This window comes from Hyperolius riggenbachi, chromosome 5 (assembly GCF_040937935.1).
Source record: "Hyperolius riggenbachi isolate aHypRig1 chromosome 5, aHypRig1.pri, whole genome shotgun sequence".
In the NCBI taxonomy this organism is placed as follows: domain Eukaryota; kingdom Metazoa; phylum Chordata; class Amphibia; order Anura; family Hyperoliidae; genus Hyperolius; species Hyperolius riggenbachi.
In genome coordinates, this window is record NC_090650.1 from 428,670,854 (window position 1) to 428,697,458 (window position 26,605).

General features: G+C 43.4%; 1 protein-coding gene across 1 annotated transcript; it reads right to left on the reverse strand.

Moving 5' to 3' along the window:
- Nucleotides 1-67: 67 nt before the first annotated feature.
- LOC137519463 (piggyBac transposable element-derived protein 3-like) lies at nucleotides 68-26,605 on the reverse strand. The gene is made up of 3 exons (XM_068238418.1): nucleotides 26,394-26,605; nucleotides 23,313-23,441; nucleotides 68-1,856 (listed from the first exon to the last, which is right to left on the reverse strand). Exons 1-3 carry the CDS (start codon nucleotides 26,603-26,605, stop codon nucleotides 68-70), a joined length of 2,130 nt encoding a protein of 709 aa, XP_068094519.1.

Genomic DNA, 26,605 nt, shown 5'->3' on the forward strand with positions numbered 1-26,605 from the left:
GTGCATGTTTTATTTGTTCATTTATTCAGTTATGGTAGTTCCAAAAACAGTTATTTTGCTCTGAAAATCAGAGGCGAACATTGCACTTCCTGCAAAGTGTGTTGGTATAGCCTTTTGCACAGTGTCGGCACCGTCCTCTATCGGCTTTGATGGGAAAATGTCCAATCATGTCCTTGCAAACTTCCTTTGGAGGGTGTGCATTTGACTTTTTGGCTGTCATGGCAGCTGAAGAACCTCCATCATCTGTAAACTGCCTCTTTTGGGAAGTCAAGGTGCCCCCTCTTGATGAAACTGGGCTTGCAGATGGTTGCCCTCGCTTTGACACTGACCCAGCCGTTCCGATCAGGATAAGAGAAGATGCCAACTGGGCCTGAAACATTCTCCTGTTTAGCATCTGTTTCTTTGGGATATCCAAAGCTTTGCAGTCCCTTTTGTACAGGAGCCAAGCATTGATCACAGCTAGGATAATGGTGTGCCAGAAGATGTAAAGGTACCAGCGGCAGGACTTCAGTGGAAACTTGTATTTTGCTGCAAATGAGTCTAACAAATCCACTCCGCCCATGAATTTGTTATAGGCAGCCACGATATAAGGCCTCTCAACTTCAACAAATCTTTTGGCAGTTTTGTCCCAGCGTTGAATCTTCTCCACTGGTTGTGGGCCAGCAAAGGAAGACACAAGTGTAACCTGTCTGTTGTCAAACCATTTCACAGCACAAATGTTGTGATTTGACTCCACTCTGACATCAGAGCTTCCTCTACCCTTTTTCTTCAAGCTTTTCTCATCCTCAAGATTACAGTTTGGAAGGCGCACTTGTCTGGCTGTTCCTGTGTAATGAATTCCACAATCCAGCAGCCTAACTATCAATGGGATGCTGGTGAAAAAGTTGTCTGCGTAGATCTTGTAGTTGTGACTATGTGGAAGTGTGGAAGCAAGTTTCATCACAACATCCCCTGATAGTCCAAGTTCAGATCTTGCCCGTATTCCATTCACACTGCCTTGGTACACATCAAAATCACAAAGTATACCAGAGATTCCAGGCCTTGCCCACAGCTTGAACCCCCATGGGTTTGGCTTGCCACGCATGTACTGTTTGATGCTGCTGAATTTCCCCCTGAAAGGGATCATCATTTCATCAACAGAGTTATGTTCTTCAGGGACCACTTTTAGGCATTTCTCTCTGAAAGCATCAAGCCATGGTCTGAGTTTCCAGAGTTTGTCACTTTTTTGTTCCATCTCAGACACGGTTAGATTGTTCACAAAATGTAATGATGTCAACAGAGACTGGAATCTGTTTCGTGACATTACATCAGCGACAGGACTGTATCTTGTGTCTGCTTCCCAGTACATACGGACTCCAGGCATTTGGACAAGACCCATCTTCAGATACATGCCAATAATCTGCTCTATTTCCTTTGTGTTTGTGTTTATAGATGATCCTTTCTTCTGAAAACTGTACTGATTTGTGTTATCTGCCAGAGCGTTGATCATATCTTCTGTCACAAACTTCTGAAAGTACTCCAGTGGTGTGCAGAGGGAATGGACATCATTACTGACATCCTGACCAGAAAAATCAGTACTGGGAGAGATGAAATTCTTTTTCAGCCATCGATATCTGTCACGGGGCCCAGTCTTGGCATCAGGATGTTCTGCCCCTGTTGGGATGATTTGAACATCAGAAGTTAGGTGGTCATCGGGTAATTTATTTTCCTTGTCCGCTTTACCGATAACTCCATATTCCTCTTTGTCACTTGAATCTGTGTCAAAGGGCATTTCCAAGTCACTGTCCCCATTCTGGATGGCCTCAATTACATCCTGCACACTATACATGATTTGGTTTTTCTTGGTTTCAGACATTCTGAAAGTTGAAAGAAAAGCTAAGTAACTACAAAGCAAATTAACTAATTATTCTAATGCAAAGATGCACATGTTCCTAAAACTTCACACTTTCCATTCCACAACTTCTATCAAGTAGACCTATTGTTCAATTAGACATGCAAACACTTTAATCCTCACCTCCTAGAGATTTATCACCTTCTCAAGTTTAAAGTGCAGACAAAACCTTGCTATCACTTTGACCCACTGTTGTAAAATTACAACATAGAAATAACCAGCTCTAAATCTCTTAAAATCAGTATATTCAATGATGTCATAAAATCTGCATGATCTACACATATTATTGATCACATAAAAAAATATTTTAAGCTTTTTACTTACTTTAGTCCTGATGTATCCCGTCCAAAACAACAAGGTGATGTACTCCAAAGCAGGCAACAGGGTTGTATGACTTCATGGCCAGATAAACAGACCTATTTACACATTCAACCATCCAATGGTGTTGCAGAACTGAACAATAGGTTCTATTAGTAATGTACATGAAGTTTTAAAAAGAAAAAAAATGGGGGAGGGTTTATTTTTGTAGCCTTAAATGTGATGTTGTAATATTACAACACTGGGTCTCTGGGGGTTAAAAAAATACAATGCGCTTCACAGGTCTCTGCCCGATTCCTCTAGTCAATAAAGTGCTTTAGGAGATTCTGTTTATAGTGTGGGCACCCACTATACACTGAATCTCCTAAGGCAATTAATTGACCTGAGGAAGTTGGCAGAGATCTGTGAAATGCATTGTCTTTTTTTAAACTGTGCTTGAACAAATGGTAGGGATAGGATTGTGATCCATCTGAGGGACAGATAAAGTGGTATTAAAGAGGAACTCCAGTGAAAATAACATGATGAAAAAAAAGTGCTTCATTTTTACAATTATGTATAGATTATTTAGTCAGTGTTTGCCCATTGTAAAACCTTTTCTATCCCTGATTTACATTCTGACATTTATCACATGGTGACATTTTTACTGCTGGCACGTGATGTCACTGGAAGGAGACATGCTGCTTGCCTTTTTGACAGTTGGGAACAGCTGTTATTTCCCACAATGCAACAAGGCTCCCACGGTGTGATGTCAGAACCATGGTCCTGACATCACACTGTGGGAGAGGTTTCACCACATTATTAGCCATACAGAGCCCCCTGATGATTCGCTTGAGAAAAGGAAAATATTTCTCATGGGAAAGGGGGTATCAGCTATTGATTGGGATGAAGTTCTTGGTTATGGTTACTTTTTAAACTTTGACATAATCCTACTAATATAATAAATGGGAAAGTTCAGATGTTTGGATGTTTGTGACTCGATCACGCAAAAATGGCTGAACGGATTTGAATAAAATTTGGCACACACATAGTACATTACCTGGAATAAAGTATAGGATACTTTTTATTCCCATAACCAAAAAGGGGCGGAGACAAATAAACATTTCACTGGAAAATGTAAACTGCAGCCATTCTTACACTGTTAATGGTAGGGTTCTCAAACTTTGCACAGTTGGTCACGGGGGTGACTGGGATTCACCTATTGATTTTCAAGAGGAATATTTACATTGCTGCCATTCTTGCACTGATAATGGCACAAGCCTCAAACCTGGTACAGTTGATCATTGGGTGACTGGAGTTCAATTTCAGAAAGGGGTGGAGCCACAAACAGCCAATTAGATTTGTTTCAATCCAATGCAAATTATTGATGCCAAACACTGCAAAACTCACAAACTTGGTAATTGAGTAATTTATTTTTTGGGTGTTAGGGTTTGAAAAGTGGGCAGAGCCAACACCAGCCAAATACATAAGTGGGCGGAGACAAATACAACATGTTACTGGGAAAATGTAAACAGCAGCCATTCTTACAGTGTTAATGGTAGGGTTCTCAAACTTTGCAGAGTTGGTCACTGGGTGACTGGGATTAATATTCAGAAAAGTGGGTGGAGCCTACAAAAGCCAATCAAAAATCACCTATTGATTTTTCAGGGGAATATTTCATTGCTGCCATTCTTGCACTGTTAATGGCACAAGTCTCAAACCTGGTACAGCTGATCATTGGGTGACTGGGGTTTAAATTTATAAAAGGGGATGGAGCCACAAACAGTCAATCTGATTTTTTTTCATTTTAATGCAGCTTATTGATGCAAAAAAAGACCACAAAGCTCACAAACTTGGTCATTAAGTAATTGATTAAATTGTGTGTTAGGGTTAGGAAAAGTGGACGCAGCCAACACCAGCCAAATACATAATCGGGCAATGCCAGGTCATCAGTAGGCGGAGACAAATACAAATTTCACTGAGAAAATGTAAACTGCAGCAATTCTTACACTGTTAATGGTAGGGCTCTCAAACTTTGCACAATTGGCCACTGGGTGACTGGGATTAATATTCAAAAAAGTGGGTGGGGCCTACAAAAGCCAATCAAAATTCACCTATTGATTTTCAAGGGGAATATGTAATTGCTATCATTCTTGCACTGTTAATGGCACAAGCCTTAAACCTGGTACAGTTGATCATTGCGTGACTGGAGTTCAAATTCAGAAAAAGGGGGTGGAGCCACAAACAGCCAATCAGATTTGTTTAATCTCAATGCAAATTATTGATGCCAAAGACCGCAAAGCTCACAAACTTGGTCATTGAGTAATTGTGTGTTAGGGTTAGAAAAAGTAGGCGGAGCCATCACCAGCCAAATACATACCCGAACAATGTCAGGAAATCAGTAGGTGGAGAAAAGTACAAATTTCACTGAGAAAATGTAAACTGCAGCAATTCTTACACTGTTAATGGTAGGGTTCTCAAACTTTGCACAGTTGGTCACTGGGTGACTGGGATTAATATTCAGAAAAGTAGGTGGAGCCTACAAAAGCCAATCAAAATTCACCTATTGATTTTTAAGGGGAATATTTAATTGCTGCCATTCTTGCACTGTTAATGGCACAAGCCTCTTGCACTGTTAATCACCTGTACCTGGTACAGTTGGCCATTGGGTGATTGGGGTTCAAATTTAGAAAAGGGGTGGAGCCACATCCAATCAGATTTATTTTATTTCAATGCAAATTATTAATGTCAAAGACCGCAAACCTCACAAACTTGGTCATTAAGTAATTGAGTAATTGTGTGTTAGGGCTAGGAAAAGTGGGCTGAGCCAACACCAGCCAAATACATACCCTGGCAACGCCGGGCGTCCAGCTAGTATTCAATAAAAATGTGTTGTCCTACTTTTTTATATCCCATACAGTTATCCTATTTGCTTTTGTGCATACATATTATTATTCATTTAGAAATTACAATTTCCCAAAGTACAGTTTTATTTGCTCTGAATGCTGCCATTGCATTTTATTCATAACTGGTGTATTTTAATTCTTTAAATGCTGTTCTGCTAAAAAAAAAAAAAAAAAAATATGTGATATTATATTATATGCTGCAAATAATCATCTAGAGCAGTGCTGTCCAACTGGCGGCCCGCGGGCCGCATCCAGCCCGCCAGGCCTCCTGCTGCGGCCCCCCTGCCGCCTGCTCTATTCTGTGGCAGCGCAACTTAAAAAAAAAAAAAACCTTTTCCCCATGCTGCAGCTGCAGACTCTAAATATCTACAGCCTCCCTCTCTTTGTTCCCCTGTTCTGCCGCCTCTAACACACCTCAGATCGGCAGCGGCGGCGGGGGCAGAAGATAGGAACCAGTCTCATCAGCGCATGGCAGCCGCACGGGGACTTTAAGTGCAGGACGTGACCGATTATGTCACTTCCTCCATTCAAATTCACCGCGCGGCTGCCATGTCTGGTCTGACTGGCTCCGATCTCCTGCCTGCCGATCTGAGCTGAGCTGAGGTGAGTCAAATTCCACACAACAGCAGCATGCTCTGAGCCTGTCTTCTGCAGCCAGCGCGAGTCCTCAGTCTTCACCCCCGTCCTCTGCCGTCTCCTGGTTCACGCTCTGAGCCCATCTTCTGTAGTCAGCGCGTTCTCCATCTTCAGCCGGTGCAGTGTAACGTGATCAAACACTGCACCAGCTCACTTCAAACCCTGTCCTCTGCTGCTTACTGGTTCACGCTGTCATACGCGACCTCGTGGCTACTTTCAAATTCAGTGCCAATCTGAGTGCATTTTGTGGGCAGAACTGAGGCCAATCTGAGTGCATTTTGTGGGCAGAACTGAGGCCAATCTGAGTGCATTTTGTGGGCAGAACTGAGGCCAATCTGAGTGCATTTTGTGGGCAGAACTGAGGCCAATCTGAGTGCATTTTGTGGGCAGAACTGAGACCAATCTGAGTGCATTTTGTGGGCAGAACTGAGACCAATCTGAGTGCATTTTGTGGGCAGAACTGAGGCCAATCTGAGTGCATTTTGTGGGCAGAACTGAGACCAATCTGAGTGCATTTTGTGGGCAGAACTGAGGCCAATCTGAGTGCATTTTGTGGGTAGAACTGCGACCAATCTGAGTGCATTTTGTTGGCAGAACTGTGGCCAATCTGAGTGTATTATGTGGGTAAATCTGCAGCCAATCTGAGTGCATTTTGTGGGTAAATCTGCAGCCAATCTGAGTGCATTTTGTGGGCAGAACTGCGGCCAATCTGAATGTATTATGTGGGTAAATCTGCAGCCAATCTGAATGCATTTTGTGGGTAAATCTGCAGCCAATCTTTGTGTATTTTGTGGGTAAATCTGCAGCCAATCTGAATGCATTTTGGGGGTAAATCTTCAGCCAATCTGAATGTATTATGTGGGTAAATCTGCAGCCAATCTGAATGCATTTTGTGGGCAGAACTGCAGCCAATCTGAATGTATTATGTGGGTAAATCTGCAGCCAATCTGAATGAATTTTGGGGGTAAATCTGCAGCCAATCTGAATGTATTATGTGGGTAAATCTGCAGCCAATCTGAATGCATTTTGTGGGTAAATCTGCAGCCAATCTGAATGAATTTTGGGGGTAAATCTGCAGCCAATCTGAATGTATTATGTGGGTAAATCTGCAGCCAATCTGAATGCATTTTGTGGGTAAATCTGCAGCCAATCTGAATGTATTATGTGGGTAAATCTGCAGCCAATCTGAATGAATTTTGGTGGTAAATCTGCAGCCAATCTGAATGTATTATGTGGGTAAATCTGCAGCCAATCTGAATGCATTTTGTTGGTCAAGTTGCAGCCAATCTTTGTGTATTTTGTGGGTCAAGCTGCAGCCAATCTTTGTGTATTTTGTGGGTCAAACTGCAGCCAATCTTTGTGTATTTTGTGGGTAAATCTGCAGCCAATCTTTGTGTATTTTGTGGGTAAATCTGCAGCCAATCTTTGTGTATTTTGTGGGTAAAGCTGCAGCCAATATGAATGTGTATTTTGTGGGTAAATCTGCAGCCAATCTTTGTGTATTTTGTGGGTAAAGCTGCAGCCAATCTGAATGCATTTTGTGGGTAAATCTGCAGCTAATCTGAGTGCATTTTGTGGAGAATCTGCAGCCAATCTGGTTGTACTTTGTGGGGATTCTGCTATCACTCTAATTGCATTATGTGGTGAAATCTGCTGTAATCCCTGTCTGTCTGCCGGCCCTCCACCATGTGGTCTGAAAAAAAAACGGCCCTCCATGCCCGCGAAGTTGGACAGCACTGATCTAGAGCAAAGAGGAAATGCTGGGTTTTATATCACTTTAAGTGTCAAGACTATATACTCTGTACAGCACAACTAAAGATATAGTGCTATATAAATACTAAAGAATATTAATAATAATAATCCTCCAAAGGCCTCCACCAACCGGAACCCCTGAAGTGCGGCTCCACCATGCCTGCACAAAAGTGCTCCATTTTTACAATAATTATGTAAAAATGATTTAGTCCGTGTTTGCCCATTGTAAATTATTTCCCCTCCCTGATTTACATTCTGACATTTATCACATGGTGACATTTTTACTGCTGGCAGGTGATGACAGTGGAAGGAGATGCTCCTTGCTTTTTTGGCAGTTGGAAACAGTTTGGAAACAGTTTCCCACAATGCAATGAGGTTTACAGACAGGAAACTGTCAGGACCATGGTCCTGACATCAAACTGTGGAAGGGGTTTCCCCACAATATTAGCCATACAGACCCCCTAATGTAATGATCCATTTGAGAAAAGGAAAATATTTTTTTCATGGGAAAGGGGGTATCAGCTGCTGATTGAGATGAAGTTCAATTTTTGGTTATGGTTTCTCTTTACGCTTTGGTGGAGAAAGCCTAGCTTGAGTGGGCCTGCGGGCCTACCGCTCATGCAGAGGCCATCAACAAATCCCTCTCAATGGTTTTGCAAAGGGGACATCGCTGGAATGGGCTGGTGGAGAAGGACAGAGGCTTTGCTCTCCCAAGGTGAGTACCTGTTTTAGGCAATTCTTTCCCTGCAGGTTTCCTTTACTAAATATCCAGTCTGGCTTTGTCAGATCACGTACGATCTCCAGCCCTGCAATGAAAAGCTTAAACTATCCATTTTATAAACTGTGTGCCTCTTCCATGTAAAAACATCATAAAAAAAAAAAAGACCAGAGTGAGTTTAAAATTCTTCAACTAACAGAGGAAAATGTCAGGCCAGAAACATTTTAGTAAGATTTAGTGGAACCTCAGCCGCCATTGAACAGCCTGCCTGCTATTAAAGTGCAGTAGGTCTACCCAAAACGATGCTTCCATTACCCATTCATCACCATCCTGAGAAGGATAGAGTGGGTACATGGCGTTCACCGCTTTGTAACGATTTGAAATGATCTTTCTTGATAAGTCTAAAACGTCGGAGCTAAGGCTGCCCGGGCCACTGAGCATCTGCGCTCGTAACCTCCCATTAATCTTCCACCACCGCCGCAGGAACTTCAGCAGAATAGAACAGTACATTGCGGAGAGTGAGGCAGCACAGCTGTTGCATTCAACTTTATTTAGCCTGACTGAGCGCCGATATTGTCATCGGAGGTATCCAGGAGTTGTCATGGATGTTGCCAAGTGGCTAAAAAGAAATGTTGTAAATACGTAAGTTTATGTCTTTGTAGGAAGGGAGAAAAAAATCTATAAAGAGGAACTGTAGCTAAGGATTGTCCACATCAGAGAGAAAGTTGCACCCCATACGAAGGTTCAAGGTGCTTGACCAAAACTTCTTCAAAGTACAAAAATCCAAAGGGTCTGCACACTCAATCAATTTTCAATGTGGTTTATTGCCATGACACACAATATGTTCATTCCAGTCACCAACGATCGTTTCGGGGCCCCTTTGTCAAGGCATATAACATAATCATAACCAAGGATTGAACTTTATCCCAAACAGTAGCTGAAACAAGCATGTCAGACTTCATTGAGAACACCTGATCTGCATGCTTGTTCAAGGTCTAAAAGTTTTAGAGGAAAATGATCAGCAGGACAGCCAGGCAATCTGCATTGTTTAAAGGAAATCTGAAGCCTAATTAGAAAAAAAAAAACACAACAGTTTAACTTACCTGGGGCTTCTTGCAGCCCCCTGGAGTCATCCTGTGCTCGCACAATCTGTTTTTAGGCCCTCCAGCCAGCAGCAGCATGGACCCCCAAAAAGTTAGCCAGCCATGTGTTTCCTCGCTGCATCCCTATTGCCAGCAGCGTTCTGCGCATGCGCAGTATGTGAACATCGCTACTGCATATGTGCAGAGCGGTCCCGGCAACAGAGCGCAATCAAGGTCTAGTGATCAACAGGCGGCTACTGGCCAGCTTTTGGGGGGTCACCGCTGCTCACTGGAGAACCATGTAAGGACGGCGTGGGCACAGGAGGTTGCAAGAAGCCCCAGATAAGTTAAACAAATTCTTTAATTTGGCTTAACCACTTCACCCCAAAACTGTTTTTACCCTAACGGACAAGAGAGATTTTCACCTTTCAGTGCTCATCCCTTTCATTTGCCAATAGTTTTCAGTAATTACTTTCTTTTCTATGCACTTTAAAGGGAAACAAGGGAAAAAATGAAAAAATACACTATGGACTTGATTCATGAAGACTTATCGAATCAATTACTGACAGCTCGGTAAAATACCGAACTCGATAAGTTGATTTCAGGATTCATCAAAGTTATCTACAGCTGTTAGCGAGCATTCGGTAATCATTCGATAATGATGCGATAAAACGGAAGAAAGTGCAATTCATGAAAATGAAGGTGGGCGTGGTTTAGCGTTACATTTAGGATTAGTTATCTCCTTCACTGCTCTGTCGTTATTCCTGTCAGATCATTGCTGACGGAGAAGATGGAGCCATTTGAAGTGGTTATGTATCAGCTGAGGCGCAGAAGGACACGAATAAGGTCTAGAACCACATCAATTTGCAAGAGAATGGATTTATTTGCAATACCAGGACATCGGCATTTCTCTTGAATCATCTTCTAAGAGAACACAGGCAGTGCCAGAGTTAACTAAATTGCTGGCTGCAATAAATGTTTTCAGAAAAGGCTCCTATCAAGCCGTAGCTGGTAAAATTGTGGGATTGTCCCATGCCACTTCCAGAATCCCGGTCCAGGTGTTAAGCCCTATTCGGAATGTTGCTACGTGGTGACCAAAGGACTGCCTTTTACCCACAATTCCATGGGAATCTTATGGCCTTGTGTTAAATTACCGCTGTAAAATGGAAACATCGACATGTTACCAAAGGGGTACTGCATTGTTATTGATATTTTATCAAATTCAAACCGAATGCGGAAAAACCTTGATGAATACAACTAGAAATCGATAAACTTCAAATTCAGTAATTTAACGAACTGGAAAAAGTAATCGCAAAGACAATGATGAATCGAGGCCTATTTCTCCAATTTCATCCCCTATAGTTTAAAAAAAAAAAAAAAACTCTGTGTGAGACTGCAGCTGAACAGCGTGGTTTTGGAGAGCCTGCCGCTGTACGTACAGCAGGATTATCAGAAAGCTCCCCGCCTGTGCAATCGGCTGGGCGGGTTGAGCTGGGGACTTTTCCTGACGGCAAGAAAGGGTTGTGTTTGAAAACCCGGAGGCAAATCTGAGAGGAGAGGACCACTCAACCCAATCGATTTGTGGACAACTGAAGTGGTGAGATCGCTCCAAACACATACTCCACACGCAAGTGGCAGACCACACGGGAAGAACGCATTTCACGCTGCATACATCCAGCAAACATCCCCTCTCCCCCTCTCTGAAGACCAGACTATTCTTGGTACCGGTACCAGTAGGGAGATATGAATGGGGTGGTATGTGTGAACAGTGTGTGTGTGGCAGAAGTTCCCATACGGCTATTTTAAATGTTTTTATTGGTCAGATCTGTGCACGGCACAATGTATTTAATAAAGCCAGTTTTTCTACTTTCACTATACCTATGAGCAACTGACCTATTTATTACATGCATTCACAATGATGAATCGAGGCCTATTTCTCCAATTTCATCCCCTATAGTTTAAAAAAAAAAAAAAACACATTTTATCTGCCTGCGTGTCCTGGTTATCACAAGATTTTAGTTATGTCCCTAGTGCAAAGTATGGTGACAATATATCATTTGTAAATAAAGGTGTATTTTTTCTATGGTGTTTTTTCCCACTATTTTCCCATGCACGTGAATGCACGTGTACGCGCGGGAACGTATACGCGTATGCGCACGCGCACAGCGGCGGCAGCACTGTTTGACTTATAAAAGCAAGAAGTTTTAAATCAGGATGATACCATTTATTGGCTAACTACAAATGAATAAGAACAAGCTTTTGGCCTTGCAGCCTTCGTCAGGTTTACATCCTGTTAGTTTGCAAGCTGGTGGTACAGACAGCTTATATACATGCAACATCAAAAGGAAAAACAGATATTTTTTTTCAAGCATAAATACATCATTAAGATGCCTTAATACAAACAGACCATCTAAATGGGGTAAGATAAGGATCCTTGTTTACTTTATTGCTCACAGACCTGGTATTAGGATTGACCCAGAGGTATCGTAAATTCTTAGTTCACAAGTTCAGCTAGGGTGGCTGAGACAGTTCATATATCATCAATCTCATACCAATATAGAAAGTTGTTGTCCTTATTCAGACCCTTCTGCACAGCTTTGAAACATATAAAAACATCCTGGAGCCGTTAACAGGTTCTAGCAAGACGTTTTTTTTTATAAGCCAGCATATCATTAAGTGGTTAAGTAACCCTTTAAAAGGAAATAAATATGTCAGTGTAATGATCCGCTCAGCTGCCTGCGCAGGCAGGCAGCTTTTTGACCACTGTTCAGATCTGCATTCTGCAGGTCTCTGGAAAAGAGACCTTTTGTCAGTTTTTCAGCTTGCTGCTGCTGAGGAATTTGCATACGTTTGTCATGCAAATTGCCTAGCCACATCCTTTGTAGGCTGGCTCTATATATACTATGTGATTCCACAGTACTTCGCTGGTCATAAAGGTTTGTCCTGTGAAACACTCCTGGAGTGTCAGCCATGCTTATTGTTTAAAGATTAGCTTAGAGTAATTCCTGGGACTGCACTAGGCATCTTTGCAAGAGCAGTCAGGATTGTATTATTTGTATTGCCTGTTCTGTCTGTCTGTGGGGTGCTAACCAGACCAGCGGTTGTTACTGGTAGGCCCTTCTGTTCATCTGTCTGTCGTACTTGGATTGCACTTGCTCTGGCGGAAAGAGCAGTGGATCCAGCTCGCTCTGTTTCTATACTTGGATCACACTCGCTCTGGCGGAAAGAGCAGTGGATCCTGCTAAGCTCTCTTGCTATGCTCAGATCACACTAGCCTCTAGCGGTAGCGGCTGTGGATCCTTCTGATCTGCTTCTTGGAGTATAGCTGGAGCAGTGGTTGCTACCAGCTATCTCATTGCCCTGTTTCGATACTTGGATCGCACTTGCTCTGGCGGTAAGAGCAGTGGATCCTGCTAGCTCTGTTACTTTACCTGGATCGCACTCGCTCTGGTGGAAAGAGCAGTGGATCTTTCCTATCCTGTTTCCCGTTCATCTGTCTGTCTTGTCTGAGACGAACGCTTGCTGTAGCCTCGGTGAGGTAACCGTTAAGTAAGCGCTCGTGTTCTCTGTTTCATGTTTGGGTGGCGGGGGTTAGTTAGGCGTGCTTGTCTCTGTTGTGCTTAACACGTGGAGACCGCGCAGTAAACGCGTTCGCTGTTGCGAATGAGTGCGGTGTTCGTGCGTAGTTAGCGTTTGTTATTTTCCTTATCTTCTCATTGTATGATTTGCTGTGCCTTTGCTACTCTCGTCCCCTGTCTTGCTTAAGCCTTGTGTCACCTCAGGCAATCGCCTCTCGCGCGATTGCGTTCCTACTTCATATCTGCTGTTGTATGTGCACCGTCGCGGGTTGGCGACTAGATTGGTGCACATACATACATTCTGTCCCTGTGCTCATCCTCATTCGCAATCACTTCCCTTGCGATTGCGTTCTCACTTGGTTTCCTCTGTTGTGTGTCCACCGTCGCAGGTTGGCGGCTAGATTGGTGGACATACAAACATTCCGCATCTGTACTTATTCAGTCTTGTGTCGCTGTTAGCAATCTCCATCTCTTGCGATTGCCTTCTCACCTGATCTTCATGGTTGTGTGTTCATCGTCGCAGGGTGGCGACTAGATTGGTGGACACACATACCCTCTGTTGCTTTGATCTCTCTCTTTCAGGGCTATCTTGCCCTGCGTTTCTTCCCTTCGTACAATTCCTGTCTGGCGTCTGTGGCAGGGCAGAGGAGCTGTTCCTCTGCACTCCACAGCTCCACCTGCCGACAGGAATTTCCCTCTACAGGTGCGTTGCACCTTTTGCTGGGTTCCCTCAAATTATACGCGTGTGGAGGATTTCTGCAGTGTCAGCGCACGTCCTGTGCGCTGATCACGGAGAGAATTCCACAATCGTTACAGTCAGCCTCTATAGTCACTTCACTTCAAGTGTGCTTCAAATAGAACGTGAAAATGGATGTGATCACAGAATGGTAAAATTCATGGGTCGATACCATTGCAATTCTTCTTTCAGAAAACATCCCACTTAGCCAATCTCTACCGCATCTTAATGCTCTAGACCCAACGTCTGCCGCTGGATAACAAGAGCCTAAATTGAATGAGATGGGGTGTCAAATTTCGGCTGTTTCTCATTACGCAGTATGTTGATGAAACAACGCGGAGAACAAACTCAGGGGCGCGATTAGGAATAACCTAATTCTCTCCTGAGCTCCATCTCTATTTGTCATCTCCGTTTCGTCTCCAACTGTCCAATGTCACATTTTCTTTCCTGTGAATCTCCAGGTGTGTGTCCTTTTTTTTTTTTACCCCCTTTTGTTTTTTTCGCTTTTGTTTCTCGGTGTGATGACAGTTCATCCTATAAAACACATACTATGAAGAGGACCATTCATCATGCTGGGCTGTACAGACTCTCTCTGACTAGTGAGTCATGTCTTCTGGTAGGCAGACAGGTAGAGGACTGTTTGTCACAATCTTATTTATTCGCCACATCCCAATGCTGATTTGTTATTACAGGTCACCAGCAAGGGTCACTCCGTCACCTAAAGAAACACATTTTCTTGGGGAATAATAATGATATTGTTAACTATCAATCATCCCGCCGCCTGCTATTCTCTCCGCTTCAATTTCTCATGTATACCCAAAGCCAGGCATCTGTTATTTGGGTAATTTAACAAAAATATTACAGTGCTGGAGTGATGGATCTATGCATGGAAAACATCCCGTGACAAATTGATTCCTCTTGGTTGTACACCATACCATTACGTATAATAAGACATTTAAAGGTTGCGTCTGGCTTTGCATAGGTAATAACATCATTTGATCTCTTATTTTTTTCATATAACCTCCAGCGTAATGTGAAGTCTGATCTTGTTTCACATTTTTCGTTTGGTGACAAGAACAGACTGGGAGTAAGAAAAAGAACTGGTATCTGAGCTTAAAGAAGATCTGCACTAAGAAAAAAATGCCCCTCGGGGTACTCACATCGGGAGGGGAAGGCCTCTGGGTCCTATCAAGGCTTCCCCGTCCTCCTTCGTCCCATGATGGCAGCGATAAAGCTCCCTGAATGACGGGGATGTAAATATTTGCCTTCCCGGCTCCAGCATAGGTGCAGTAGCGGCTCTCGCCTCGGAAATTGGTGTAAATAGCCGATCCAAGTCGGGTCCACTCTACTGCGCAGGCGCAAGTCTCCTGCGCCTGCGCAGTAGAGCAGACCCAACTGAGATTGGATATTTCCGCCTATTTCTGAGCGGAGAGCCACAATAGTGCCCCCGCTGGAACAGGGAAAGCAGGGATGGTCGTAATCAGCCAACTTCGCTACGCTGGAAGTACGCGTAGTTTTACGCAATTATGCTTCGCCAAACTACGGCTTCGAAATCAAATATTCGCTTCATATGCATTTCGTAGACTACGTGTTAAAATACGCAATTACGCGTAGTGCGAAGCGTAGTGTGTGCGGATGCTTATGCCCGTATGCAAAACATTTTACGCATTCATTTCTCTTTAAATGCTTGTACCGGGAACTCTTCTATGCGTACATTCCCCTTTCCAATACGTAAATTTGTAAGCATACAATGCGAGTAACACATTTGTAGTTCACTACGCAATACACATGTTAACTATGCATAGTGGGTGTAAGCTACGCGTAGTGGTACTTTGCTACACGTAAATTCGTAAGCGTAGTTTTGAAACGTCACCTACGAACTACAATGCGTAGATGCGAACTACGATGCGTAAATTCGCACTGGCATAGTTTCTGCTCATCCCTGAGGGAAAGGTAAATATTGCAAGCTGACAAATTGTCGTCTGTGCTTTCTATGGGCCAGAGCAAGACCACCGTAGGACAGATGCGGACGGGGAAGCCTCGATATGATCCAGAGGCTTCCCCCTACCCAGGTGAGTACCCCCTAGGGGTTTCTTTTTACTTAGTACAGAGTCTCTTTAAATTCAATTATAGTTTTTGTTTTTTTACATCGCAAATCTCAAATCAGATTTCTGATTAAGTTTTGCAATTCTGATTTGCGATTTTCACTGGGTGTTAGCAACACAAGAAGAAAAACACAGAAAAAAAACACAGCATGCAGGACTTTTTGAATCGTATAAAAAATCATAATGGAATCCCATGTAAAATCACATCAAAATTGGAAATGCATGTAATGTAAAAGAGTCCTCAGGCAGGTTTTCTTCTGTTAGTTTTTGTTTATATATATTGTTTATATCAGAGGCGGGACAAGGTCCTCCAGCACCCAAGGCTGAGACACCAAATTGCGCCCCTCCACCCCTCCCACCCCAGCCGTTACACACTGATTGCTATTAGACTAAGAGGAGCCCTAGGGCCCCCAACACCTTAATCTCTAGTTATCTGGCTTGCAGTCACTGCCATGTATCCCCTTTTCTTATTTATCTCTGCTTCAAACACAATAGGGGAATGATGGCTGAGTGAGTTGTGCACCCCCTCCTACACTGCGCCCTGAGGCTGGAGCCTCTCTTGCCTCTGCCTCGGCCCTGGTTTATATACATTTAACAGAATTGTAATTATGTTTAAAGCATACCTGAAGTCCCATGTGACACGATGAGATAAACATAGGCACATAGCACTAGTCCTAAGAAAAAAAAAGTCCCTTTCTGTTTTCCTGCACAGCAAATGATAAAAAGCAAGTAGATATCTATGCAAATAGGCTTGGTTAACAGTTTATGGAATTCAGCCTGGTCTCCTGACAAGTAAATAAAAGGCAAAATCATTGAATTTGGCTGAGAAAAGTCTACTGATTGCATTTTAAACAGAAGGTATTTGCTATTATTCAGGTTGGAGTGAGCATATGAGGTGTCCCACAATGCATCACTGCTGAATATGCAAATCATCCCTTTGTTGTCCCTGAACACACCTCCAGAACTGCTGGGAAACAATGATGTGTGTTAGCTTGCTAATTGTACAGAGCCACAATAATCCATATGCATACAAACTGTTTCAGACTGGTTGGTCTTCATCAGTGCATGGCATGGATTAATGTGGCTTTATTCTGTTTTGCATTTTAGTAAGAGGGCTTTCTGGTCCTTTTTAGCCACTTGCACACTCTTTGTAGTTTTTGGATCACCCTGAGCTTGCTGGGAAATCTCTAAATGATAGTATGGAATGTTCAAAGGGGCAACGGGTCATTACATCTGTTTGTTTTGTAACTGAATAAAGCGGATTTTACATCAGACTATCATGACCACTGTTTAGAATATAATCTTAAAAATGAAGCACCTAAGCAGAAAATAGTACCACACATACAATTACTGTATTGTTTGGACCATAAGGCGCTCCTGACCATAAGATGCACCTAGGTTTAGAGGACACAAACCAGGGTAAAAGAAATAAAAACCAAACCTGGAGCATCCATGGTGCAGAGGCATCTTGTGGATCTTCTCCCATCAATCCCACCCAATTATTTCACCCTTGTACCTCTTGAGTCATTCTCTGTCCCTCCTATGTCCTCCTCTGTCCCTGTGTCCTCCTGTGTCTCCTCTGTCCCCTTGTGTCCTTCTGTGTCCTTTCTGTCTTCTTGTGTCTCCTCTGTACCCATGTCTCTTCTGTTCCCCTGTGTCTTTTCTTTTCCTTGGTGCCTCTTCTTTTGCCCTGTGTCCTGCTTTACTCTCTGTGTCCTCCTCTGGCTCCTTGTGTCCTCCTGTCTCCTTCTGTCCCACTGTTTTTCCTCTGTGCCATGTCTCCTTGGTACCTTCTGTACCTGCATCCTCCCAGTAGGTGGCATACTTACCAATCAGAGTGAACGATGTGGCAGCACCATGGCTCCATCATTGGGCCAATCACTGCACTCGCTCAGAAGCAGTGAGTGCAGTGATTGGCTCAATAATAGAGGCATGTTCCCACCCGCAGAACCACCAGCTCTAGTTAGAACAACAGGTGCCAGGGATTGGATAGTTTTCTTGCAGCAACCCCGCTAGATTGGCCGCACGGCATCTGAGGCTGAAGCAAGTCTGGTTAAACTAGAGCCGTGGCATGCCCATGGAAGGAATCCCTGCATCCAATCTGCTCAGCAGCTCGTTGCGGGACTCCTTCTGCATCATTCATGCCGATTGTCATGTATATCACCTACTGGAAGGACATGGGGACAGAGGCGATACAGGATGACAAGGGAACATAAGTTCCACGGAGGGAGGGGGGGACAAAGAAGGGCACCAGGGGACATATGAGACATGAAAGGAGGACAACATGAGTTGCACTGGCTTTTGCCCCACATGTTTTTGGAAGAAAAAGTGTGTCTTATGGTTCAAAAATACGTTACCCATCTTACAAGTTTTATTTTCAGTTCAGGTTTGCTTTAAAAGTAAAAAATATATATAAATATACCTGTATCTGTATATATGTTTTGTAAAAACAAAAGAAATATGTACGTGCTTAACCCATTCATAAAGATGGCAATCAGCCACAGAGCACCAGCATGTCTTTGAAATATTGGTATTTTTCATATGTAGAGAGGTGACGATTAGCTTAAATGATTGCGACTTTTATGCGGAATCGCCACTTTTTGTTTTATCACCAATTTTAACAGAGATGTGCAATCAAAATCCGCCACGTCTATATTTATAAAGCGCCAATCAGCTGATTGGCGCTTATAGATTGCTAAATAGCGTAGTCCGCTATAGAAGTGGAGAACGTCTTAATCTACGATGCAGAACTTCCTGTTTGCTTATTTGCTGCAGAACGCTACTTATAAAAATGGTGGTGAGCTGCTTGAGTGCAAATCGGTGGGATGCGAACTGCTACTTTTACTAGCAAGAAATACTGTAATGCTCAAGGTAAGAAATCTGTTCCACTATTCACGTCAACAGAGCTGCTAATAATCTATTTAGGTTAATGATGGTACAGCTATCAAAAGCATTGATAGCACCTATAATTAATCTTACTGACACTTACAGAAATAATATACTATTAGGCTGGTTTCACAGTGGGACGTTACAGGTGCACGTTTGAGCAGCCTGTAACGCACCCCAACGCACAGCAATGAAGAATCAATGGGCTTGTTCACAGTGCCCACGTTGCGTTACATTGTAACGCAGCACGTCTACATAACGTACTGCAGGTGGTGCGGGTTACTACATCTGAATTCTAGTTTTGATCCTGTGGTGCCCAGAATTGTTTTTTTCAGCACACCAGCCATTCCTGATTGGACGGCCAGCCAATGAGTGCGATTTCAACTACAGAGCAAATACATAACGTACTGCATGCAGTACTTTACACACGGCTAAGCCGCGTTAGACTGTTTGCACATGCTCAGTAGGTTTTTTTTTCATTTTATGGGCGGAGAGGAGGCGGGGAGAGGCCGCTACGCAGCCAGGCACATGGCTACTTATTATTCACTGCACTTGCAGTGTGTACATCCTGGAGCGGCAGCGGATTGGCTGGCGGGACCACGTGATGTGGAGAGCTCCGCTCACGTGGTCTCCGCAGTGCCTCCAACAGAGCAGGCGCACCAAGAGCTGCTTGTAACGCGGCTCTTGGTAGCGTCCTGCTCCAACACCACCAGGCGTTGCGTTAGGAGCACGTTATGTGCCCTATAACGTCCTGGTGTGTAAGTAGCCTTATACAAGCAGTGGTCAGATTTTTTTTTAACTACTTTATGACCGCCTCACGCCAACGGGCGTGACCGCGGCGGCAGCCCCAGAACCGCCTAACGCCCATTGGCGTCAAGTCCTGTAGCTGCAGTTTCCCAGGGAACGGCCGCGCACATGCTTGATCGTTCCCTGTCACTTCACGGAATGCAGTTCCGTGATTAGCCTGCTAGCCGCGATCGCTGCTTGTAAATGAAAGGAGAATGAAATCCTTTGTTTACATGCGTACAGCGCTGCATTCTCCGGCAGCGCTGTATGATATCGGCGATTCCCGGCCTCTGATTGGCCGGGGATCGCCGTCCTCTCATAGGCGGATGCCTATGAGAGGCGGAGAGCAGGACGGATCGCCGTCCTGCTCAATTCTTTAGGCAGAGGGGAGGAGGGAAGCAAAGGGGCGGCACCAGCGGCAATGAGAGCCTCTAAGAGGCTGAAAACAAAATAAAATAAAAGTGACCTCGGTGATCGGACCCCTCAGGCAGCATATCCCCTTAAGGACGAAAATAGGAGGTGAGTCCAATCGCCATATTCCTTAGCTGGGCTGTGCAGGAGGCTGAAACGCCTGCACAGCCCAGTACAGAAAAAAAGTGCCTGGTCTTTAGGGGGGTTTAGCACTACAGTCATCAAGTGGTTAAAGGGCTCCTGAGCAGTGGCGGGCTGAAATTTTGCATATGTGAAATTTTGCATCGAAATTTGCAATTACGCATCGTAATCGTAATGCAAAATTTCATGGAAAATCATACTTAATTTCGTATGTAATAGTAATTATAATAAATAAATATTTTGCGTGATGTTTTGCGTAATTTTCGTGAAATGTTCTCCTAATTTTGTGTCGACTTTAGAGGTTAATAGCAAAGCCCCCATACTGGCTATTGACACCAAAATTGCTACATGTGTTATGGAGAACAGTGGGTACAAGTCAAAGAAATAATTTTACAAAAATACCTTGTTGTTTTTAAGAAAATCAATTTTAAAAATGCAAAGAAAAATGTTTTTAAATGTTTTTTTTTTTTAGTTTAAAAACAATTTTTCTTTGCATTTTTAAAATCAATTTTCTCAAAAACTGCAAAGTCTTTTTGGAAAATTATTATTTTTTTTACCTTGTACCCACTATTCTCCTTAACCTCCTTAGCGGTAACCCCGTGTGTTACACGGGGTAAGCCGCCGGAGGGTGCCGCTCAGGCCCTGCTGGGCCGATTTAAATAATTTTTTTTTGCTGGACGCAGCTAGCACTTTGCTAGCTGCGCCAGCACCCCGATCGCCGCCGCCGCGCCCGATCGCCGCTATCCGGTGCGGCGCACGCACCCCCCCATCCCAGACCCCTGTGCTGCCTGGCCAATCAGTGCCAGGCAGCGCCAAGGGGTGGATCGGGTCTCCCAATGACGCCATGGCGACGGGGGAAGCCCTCCAGGAAATCCCGTTCTTTGAACGGGATTTCCTGATCGCCTATCGCCGGAGGCGATCGGCGGGGCTGGGGGGATGCCGCTGAGCAGCGGCTATCATGTAGCGAGCCCTGGGCTCGCTACATGATTTAAAAAAAATTTAAAAAAACTGCTGCGCTGCCCCCTGGCGGTATTTTTCATACCGCCAAGGGGGTTAACTTATGTAGCAATTTGGGTGTCAATAAGCATGTATAGGGGCTTTGCGATTCATTGTCGGCATGAAATTACGCAAAAATTCTGTAAAATTTTATGTACAATTACCAATGACTACAGGAAATCAATTAAATGTACAAATCCTAATTATGTATATGCGAAATTGTGAAACATTACGTGAAAATTTGTGTAATCTTAATTATCTAATTACGATCATCACTACCCCTGAGCAGTAATCTAAGATGGCCAAATGAACTTACCTAGGGCTTCATCCAGCTCCTCGTAGTTTGTGAGGTCCCCCAGCATCCTCCAGTCTCCCTTCATTCTTCCAAAGGCGGCTCCGTTAGAGCGGCGACTTAAGCAGAAGTCGTGTACAACTCCGCATGTGTGGCCCCTCCACGCGGCCGTCTTGCTCACTCGCTTGTTGGCGTGAGTGATCTGCATGTGTGCAGTTCATTTTTTCCAGAACCACGCGTGTGCAGAACACTCACAGCCACATGGGGGCCGCACATGCACAACTGTGCACTATTTTGGCTGAAGTCACCGCTCTAACGGAGCTGCTGTGGGAAGAACGGAGGAAGCTCAGAGGACCTCAAGGACTACGAGGGGCTAGAGGAGGCTCCAGGTAAGTTTATTAGGCCATTTTAGATTACTGCTCAGTGTCCCTTTAATATATATATATATATATATATATTTTTTTTTTTATTTTTTTTATTTTTTTTTTCTTCTACTTGTTTATTTTTTGAAGGATACTCGAGGTGACATGTGACATGATGAGATAGACATGGGTATGTTCAGTGCTGAGCACACTAATTACTATGCTGTGTTCCTTTTTTCCTTTCTCTGCCTGAAATAGTTAAATATCAGGTATGTAAGTGGCCGACTCATTCCTGACTCAGACAGGAAGTGACTACAGTGTGACCCTTACTGATGAGATTTTTTCCCTTTTTATCTCTTTCTTACTCTCAGAAGCCATTTTCAGCAAGGAAGTGACTACAGTGTGACCCTCACTGATAAGAAATTTCAACTATAAAATACTTTCCTAGTAGAAACTGGCTTCTGAGAGCAGTAAAGAGATAAAAAGGATCAATAGTTTATAGATTTTAGCTCTGGCTTACTTCAATGAATGTGTCATTGAGCAAAAACAATAAAACAGTTAAAACTTAAAAAGTAGATTTAAACATAAAATAAAACTGTGGAATATCTTAAAAAGTCATTTTTAGGAGAAGGAAGATAGATACAATTGTTTATTTAATCAGTTTATTTTAGTCTCGGGTGTGCTTCAAACAATTGCATTTTTTTAGCTTTACCCAATAGTGTACAGGTCCATTTTAATTGTTATACTATGAGGCTTCAGTGTAGATAGCTATGCATGTACACCTTTGTGTAGGATGTAGTGCAATAATACTGCACCTATTCATTAGTTAATGACATGAGGAAACAAAGTATGAACTCCTACCTAAAGCTAATCGGTCAATTTTTTTTGCATCTATTTTTATTACCATGCTATTATTTTTAATAGTAACCCTCCTCCAGAGGATAGTGGAGTCTTTGTAACCAGGAAACCACACAGGCAAAGAGAGCCTGGAAAGAGGACTCCTCCATGGGTGCTGCGCACTGACAGCCTGCAGTACCGCTACAGGACATCAGGTGTCATCATGCGGTGGTGACGGGATGATGACTTGATGTCGGATGCAGCAGCAGAAGGAAGGTGATTACGCTGGTAATCTTCTTTCTTCTTCCATTTGGCTGCACCGCGTGTCACCAGCTCCCTAGCGGTTATGTCCTTCTGTCTGCACCTCCCTTCTTCTACTTGCTGTTCTGCGCCCAGGGCGGTTGCCCTGCCCGCACTGCCCAAGAAACGGCCCTGCCTCCAATGTGTCTCACCCTTTGAAACTGACTTTCTTCTGTCCCTCTCCTTCTCTGCTTCCTTCTCCACTGCTGGAATATGTCAACTCACAACTGGGTGGGGGGAGACAACCGGAGAGCCAAGTGCAGAAAGGAAGACACAGAGTGGAGGGAAGGATATTGATTGGCATATTGGTCATATAAGCCAGCCACTTCTCCCATTGGATGGCCACATCCCCACGAGGCCAGTGGCCACACTTTGGGTTCTAACTGTAACATATACATAGTTAATTCTTTGAAATGAAATAATTGTAAATTGATGCAAATTTTATAGTAGATATGTGGAACTTTGTGCAGTTTGAAAATATATTAACCTCCTTAGCGATAATCACGATTTCAGCTCGGGGTAGGAAAAACATGCTAGGAGTGGTATCCCCCAGCTGAACTCATGGTAGCCATTGGGAGGTCTGTGCAGAGCGTTTTAACTTACCTCCCGGTGAATCCCGATGTCGGCCTCCATTCTACTTCCTCTTTTCCGAGGCTCTGCTTCCCCTTGGTGAGATTGTCATCTGTCGTCAATATGACAGCAGGCAATCTCACTAAAGGGTTACAGCGCCACCTGGAGGATGGAGGGAAAACTGCAGCACTGGATCCCATGGAGGTGAGTGAGAGCTGAGCTACTGCAGAACTCCTTAGCAGCATGATTTCTTCCAGGTTTTAGGATCTAAAGCCATGTTTTTAGACCCTAAAATCTGGAAAGAATCATAACACCAAGGGGTTTAAAGTGTACCCGAGGCAATGTGTGACATAATGAGATAAACATGTGTATGTACAGTGCAAACCATATTAATAAGCAGGCTGTTTTACTTGTTTTATTTTGCTGCCTCAAAGAGTTAATTTTTAGGCATGGAAGTGACAGCTTCTCTCTTGTCGATACTTTGCCGGGAATATAGTAATCATCACTGATAAGCAAAATACAGCCATAAAAGTATTCCAAGCAGAATACAACTTCTGAGAGCAGGGAGGGATTGAAAAAGGTCAATAGTTTATGTATTTTAATTTAGGGACACTTAATAGGCTGCCACTGAGCAGAGACAACAAAACATTCAAATTACATTGTAAATGTTTAAATATAAAATAAAACCCTGTGATACCTAAAATTTAAAAAAAAAAAACATTTTTAGGAGTAGGAGGATAAATACAATTGTTTATCTCATCAGTTTCTTTTGACCTTGGGTTCACTTTAAGGAAATACAGCAACTGCAACATGTTATTTCTATATGTAATGGTCAGGTGGGGAAATTGCCTATATGTAAATGCTAATATTATCACTGGATAGCCATTGGAATTAGAGGTGAAACGTTTTCTAGAAGACAAAGGCAAGCTAAAATCGACCTTTTTCTTTTTACTAGATTTAATTAGAGAATTATTTTGCCATATTGGGTTTAACATGCATAATGGCGGTAAAAGTGTTATTTACCGTCAATAGAGGTTTAGGGCTTCATCCAGCTCCTCGTAGTTTGTGAGGTCCCCCAGCATCCTCCAGTCTCCCTTCATTCTTCCAAAGGCGGCTCCGTTAGAGCGGCGACTTAAGCAGAAGTCGTGTACAACTCCGCATGTGTGGCCCCTCCACGCGGCCGTCTTGCTCACTCGCTTGTTGGCGTGAGTGATCTGCATGTGTGCAGTTCATTTTTTCCAGAACCACGCGTGTGCAGAACACTCACAGCCACATGGGGGCCGCACATGCACAACTGTGCACTATTTTGGCTGAAGTCACCGCTCTAACGGAGCTGCTGTGGGAAGAACGGAGGAAGCTCAGAGGACCTCAAGGACTACGAGGGGCTAGAGGAGGCTCCAGGTAAGTTTATTAGGCCATTTTAGATTACTGCTCAGTGTCCCTTTAATATATATATATATATATATATATTTTTTTTTTTATTTTTTTTATTTTTTTTTTCTTCTACTTGTTTATTTTTTGAAGGATACTCGAGGTGACATGTGACATGATGAGATAGACATGGGTATGTTCAGTGCTGAGCACACTAATTACTATGCTGTGTTCCTTTTTTCCTTTCTCTGCCTGAAATAGTTAAATATCAGGTATGTAAGTGGCCGACTCATTCCTGACTCAGACAGGAAGTGACTACAGTGTGACCCTTACTGATGAGATTTTTTCCCTTTTTATCTCTTTCTTACTCTCAGAAGCCATTTTCAGCAAGGAAGTGACTACAGTGTGACCCTCACTGATAAGAAATTTCAACTATAAAATACTTTCCTAGTAGAAACTGGCTTCTGAGAGCAGTAAAGAGATAAAAAGGATCAATAGTTTATAGATTTTAGCTCTGGCTTACTTCAATGAATGTGTCATTGAGCAAAAACAATAAAACAGTTAAAACTTAAAAAGTAGATTTAAACATAAAATAAAACTGTGGAATATCTTAAAAAGTCATTTTTAGGAGAAGGAAGATAGATACAATTGTTTATTTAATCAGTTTATTTTAGTCTCGGGTGTGCTTCAAACAATTGCATTTTTTTAGCTTTACCCAATAGTGTACAGGTCCATTTTAATTGTTATACTATGAGGCTTCAGTGTAGATAGCTATGCATGTACACCTTTGTGTAGGATGTAGTGCAATAATACTGCACCTATTCATTAGTTAATGACATGAGGAAACAAAGTATGAACTCCTACCTAAAGCTAATCGGTCAATTTTTTTTGCATCTATTTTTATTACCATGCTATTATTTTTAATAGTAACCCTCCTCCAGAGGATAGTGGAGTCTTTGTAACCAGGAAACCACACAGGCAAAGAGAGCCTGGAAAGAGGACTCCTCCATGGGTGCTGCGCACTGACAGCCTGCAGTACCGCTACAGGACATCAGGTGTCATCATGCGGTGGTGACGGGATGATGACTTGATGTCGGATGCAGCAGCAGAAGGAAGGTGATTACGCTGGTAATCTTCTTTCTTCTTCCATTTGGCTGCACCGCGTGTCACCAGCTCCCTAGCGGTTATGTCCTTCTGTCTGCACCTCCCTTCTTCTACTTGCTGTTCTGCGCCCAGGGCGGTTGCCCTGCCCGCACTGCCCAAGAAACGGCCCTGCCTCCAATGTGTCTCACCCTTTGAAACTGACTTTCTTCTGTCCCTCTCCTTCTCTGCTTCCTTCTCCACTGCTGGAATATGTCAACTCACAACTGGGTGGGGGGAGACAACCGGAGAGCCAAGTGCAGAAAGGAAGACACAGAGTGGAGGGAAGGATATTGATTGGCATATTGGTCATATAAGCCAGCCACTTCTCCCATTGGATGGCCACATCCCCACGAGGCCAGTGGCCACACTTTGGGTTCTAACTGTAACATATACATAGTTAATTCTTTGAAATGAAATAATTGTAAATTGATGCAAATTTTATAGTAGATATGTGGAACTTTGTGCAGTTTGAAAATATATTAACCTCCTTAGCGATAATCACGATTTCAGCTCGGGGTAGGAAAAACATGCTAGGAGTGGTATCCCCCAGCTGAACTCATGGTAGCCATTGGGAGGTCTGTGCAGAGCGTTTTAACTTACCTCCCGGTGAATCCCGATGTCGGCCTCCATTCTACTTCCTCTTTTCCGAGGCTCTGCTTCCCCTTGGTGAGATTGTCATCTGTCGTCAATATGACAGCAGGCAATCTCACTAAAGGGTTACAGCGCCACCTGGAGGATGGAGGGAAAACTGCAGCACTGGATCCCATGGAGGTGAGTGAGAGCTGAGCTACTGCAGAACTCCTTAGCAGCAT

Coding starts and splice junctions, on each gene's coding strand:
- LOC137519463 (XM_068238418.1), bottom strand. CDS start 26,605: ATGCTGCTAAGGAGTTCTGCAGTAGCTCAGCTCTCACTCACCTCCATG. Junction 23,442..26,393: donor ACATCGGGATTCACCGGGAG/GTAAGTTAAAAC, acceptor TCCATCCTCCAG/GTGGCGCTGTAACCCTTTAG. Junction 1,857..23,312: donor ACATCGGGATTCACCGGGAG/GTAAGTTAAAAC, acceptor TTCAACTTTCAG/AATGTCTGAAACCAAGAAAA.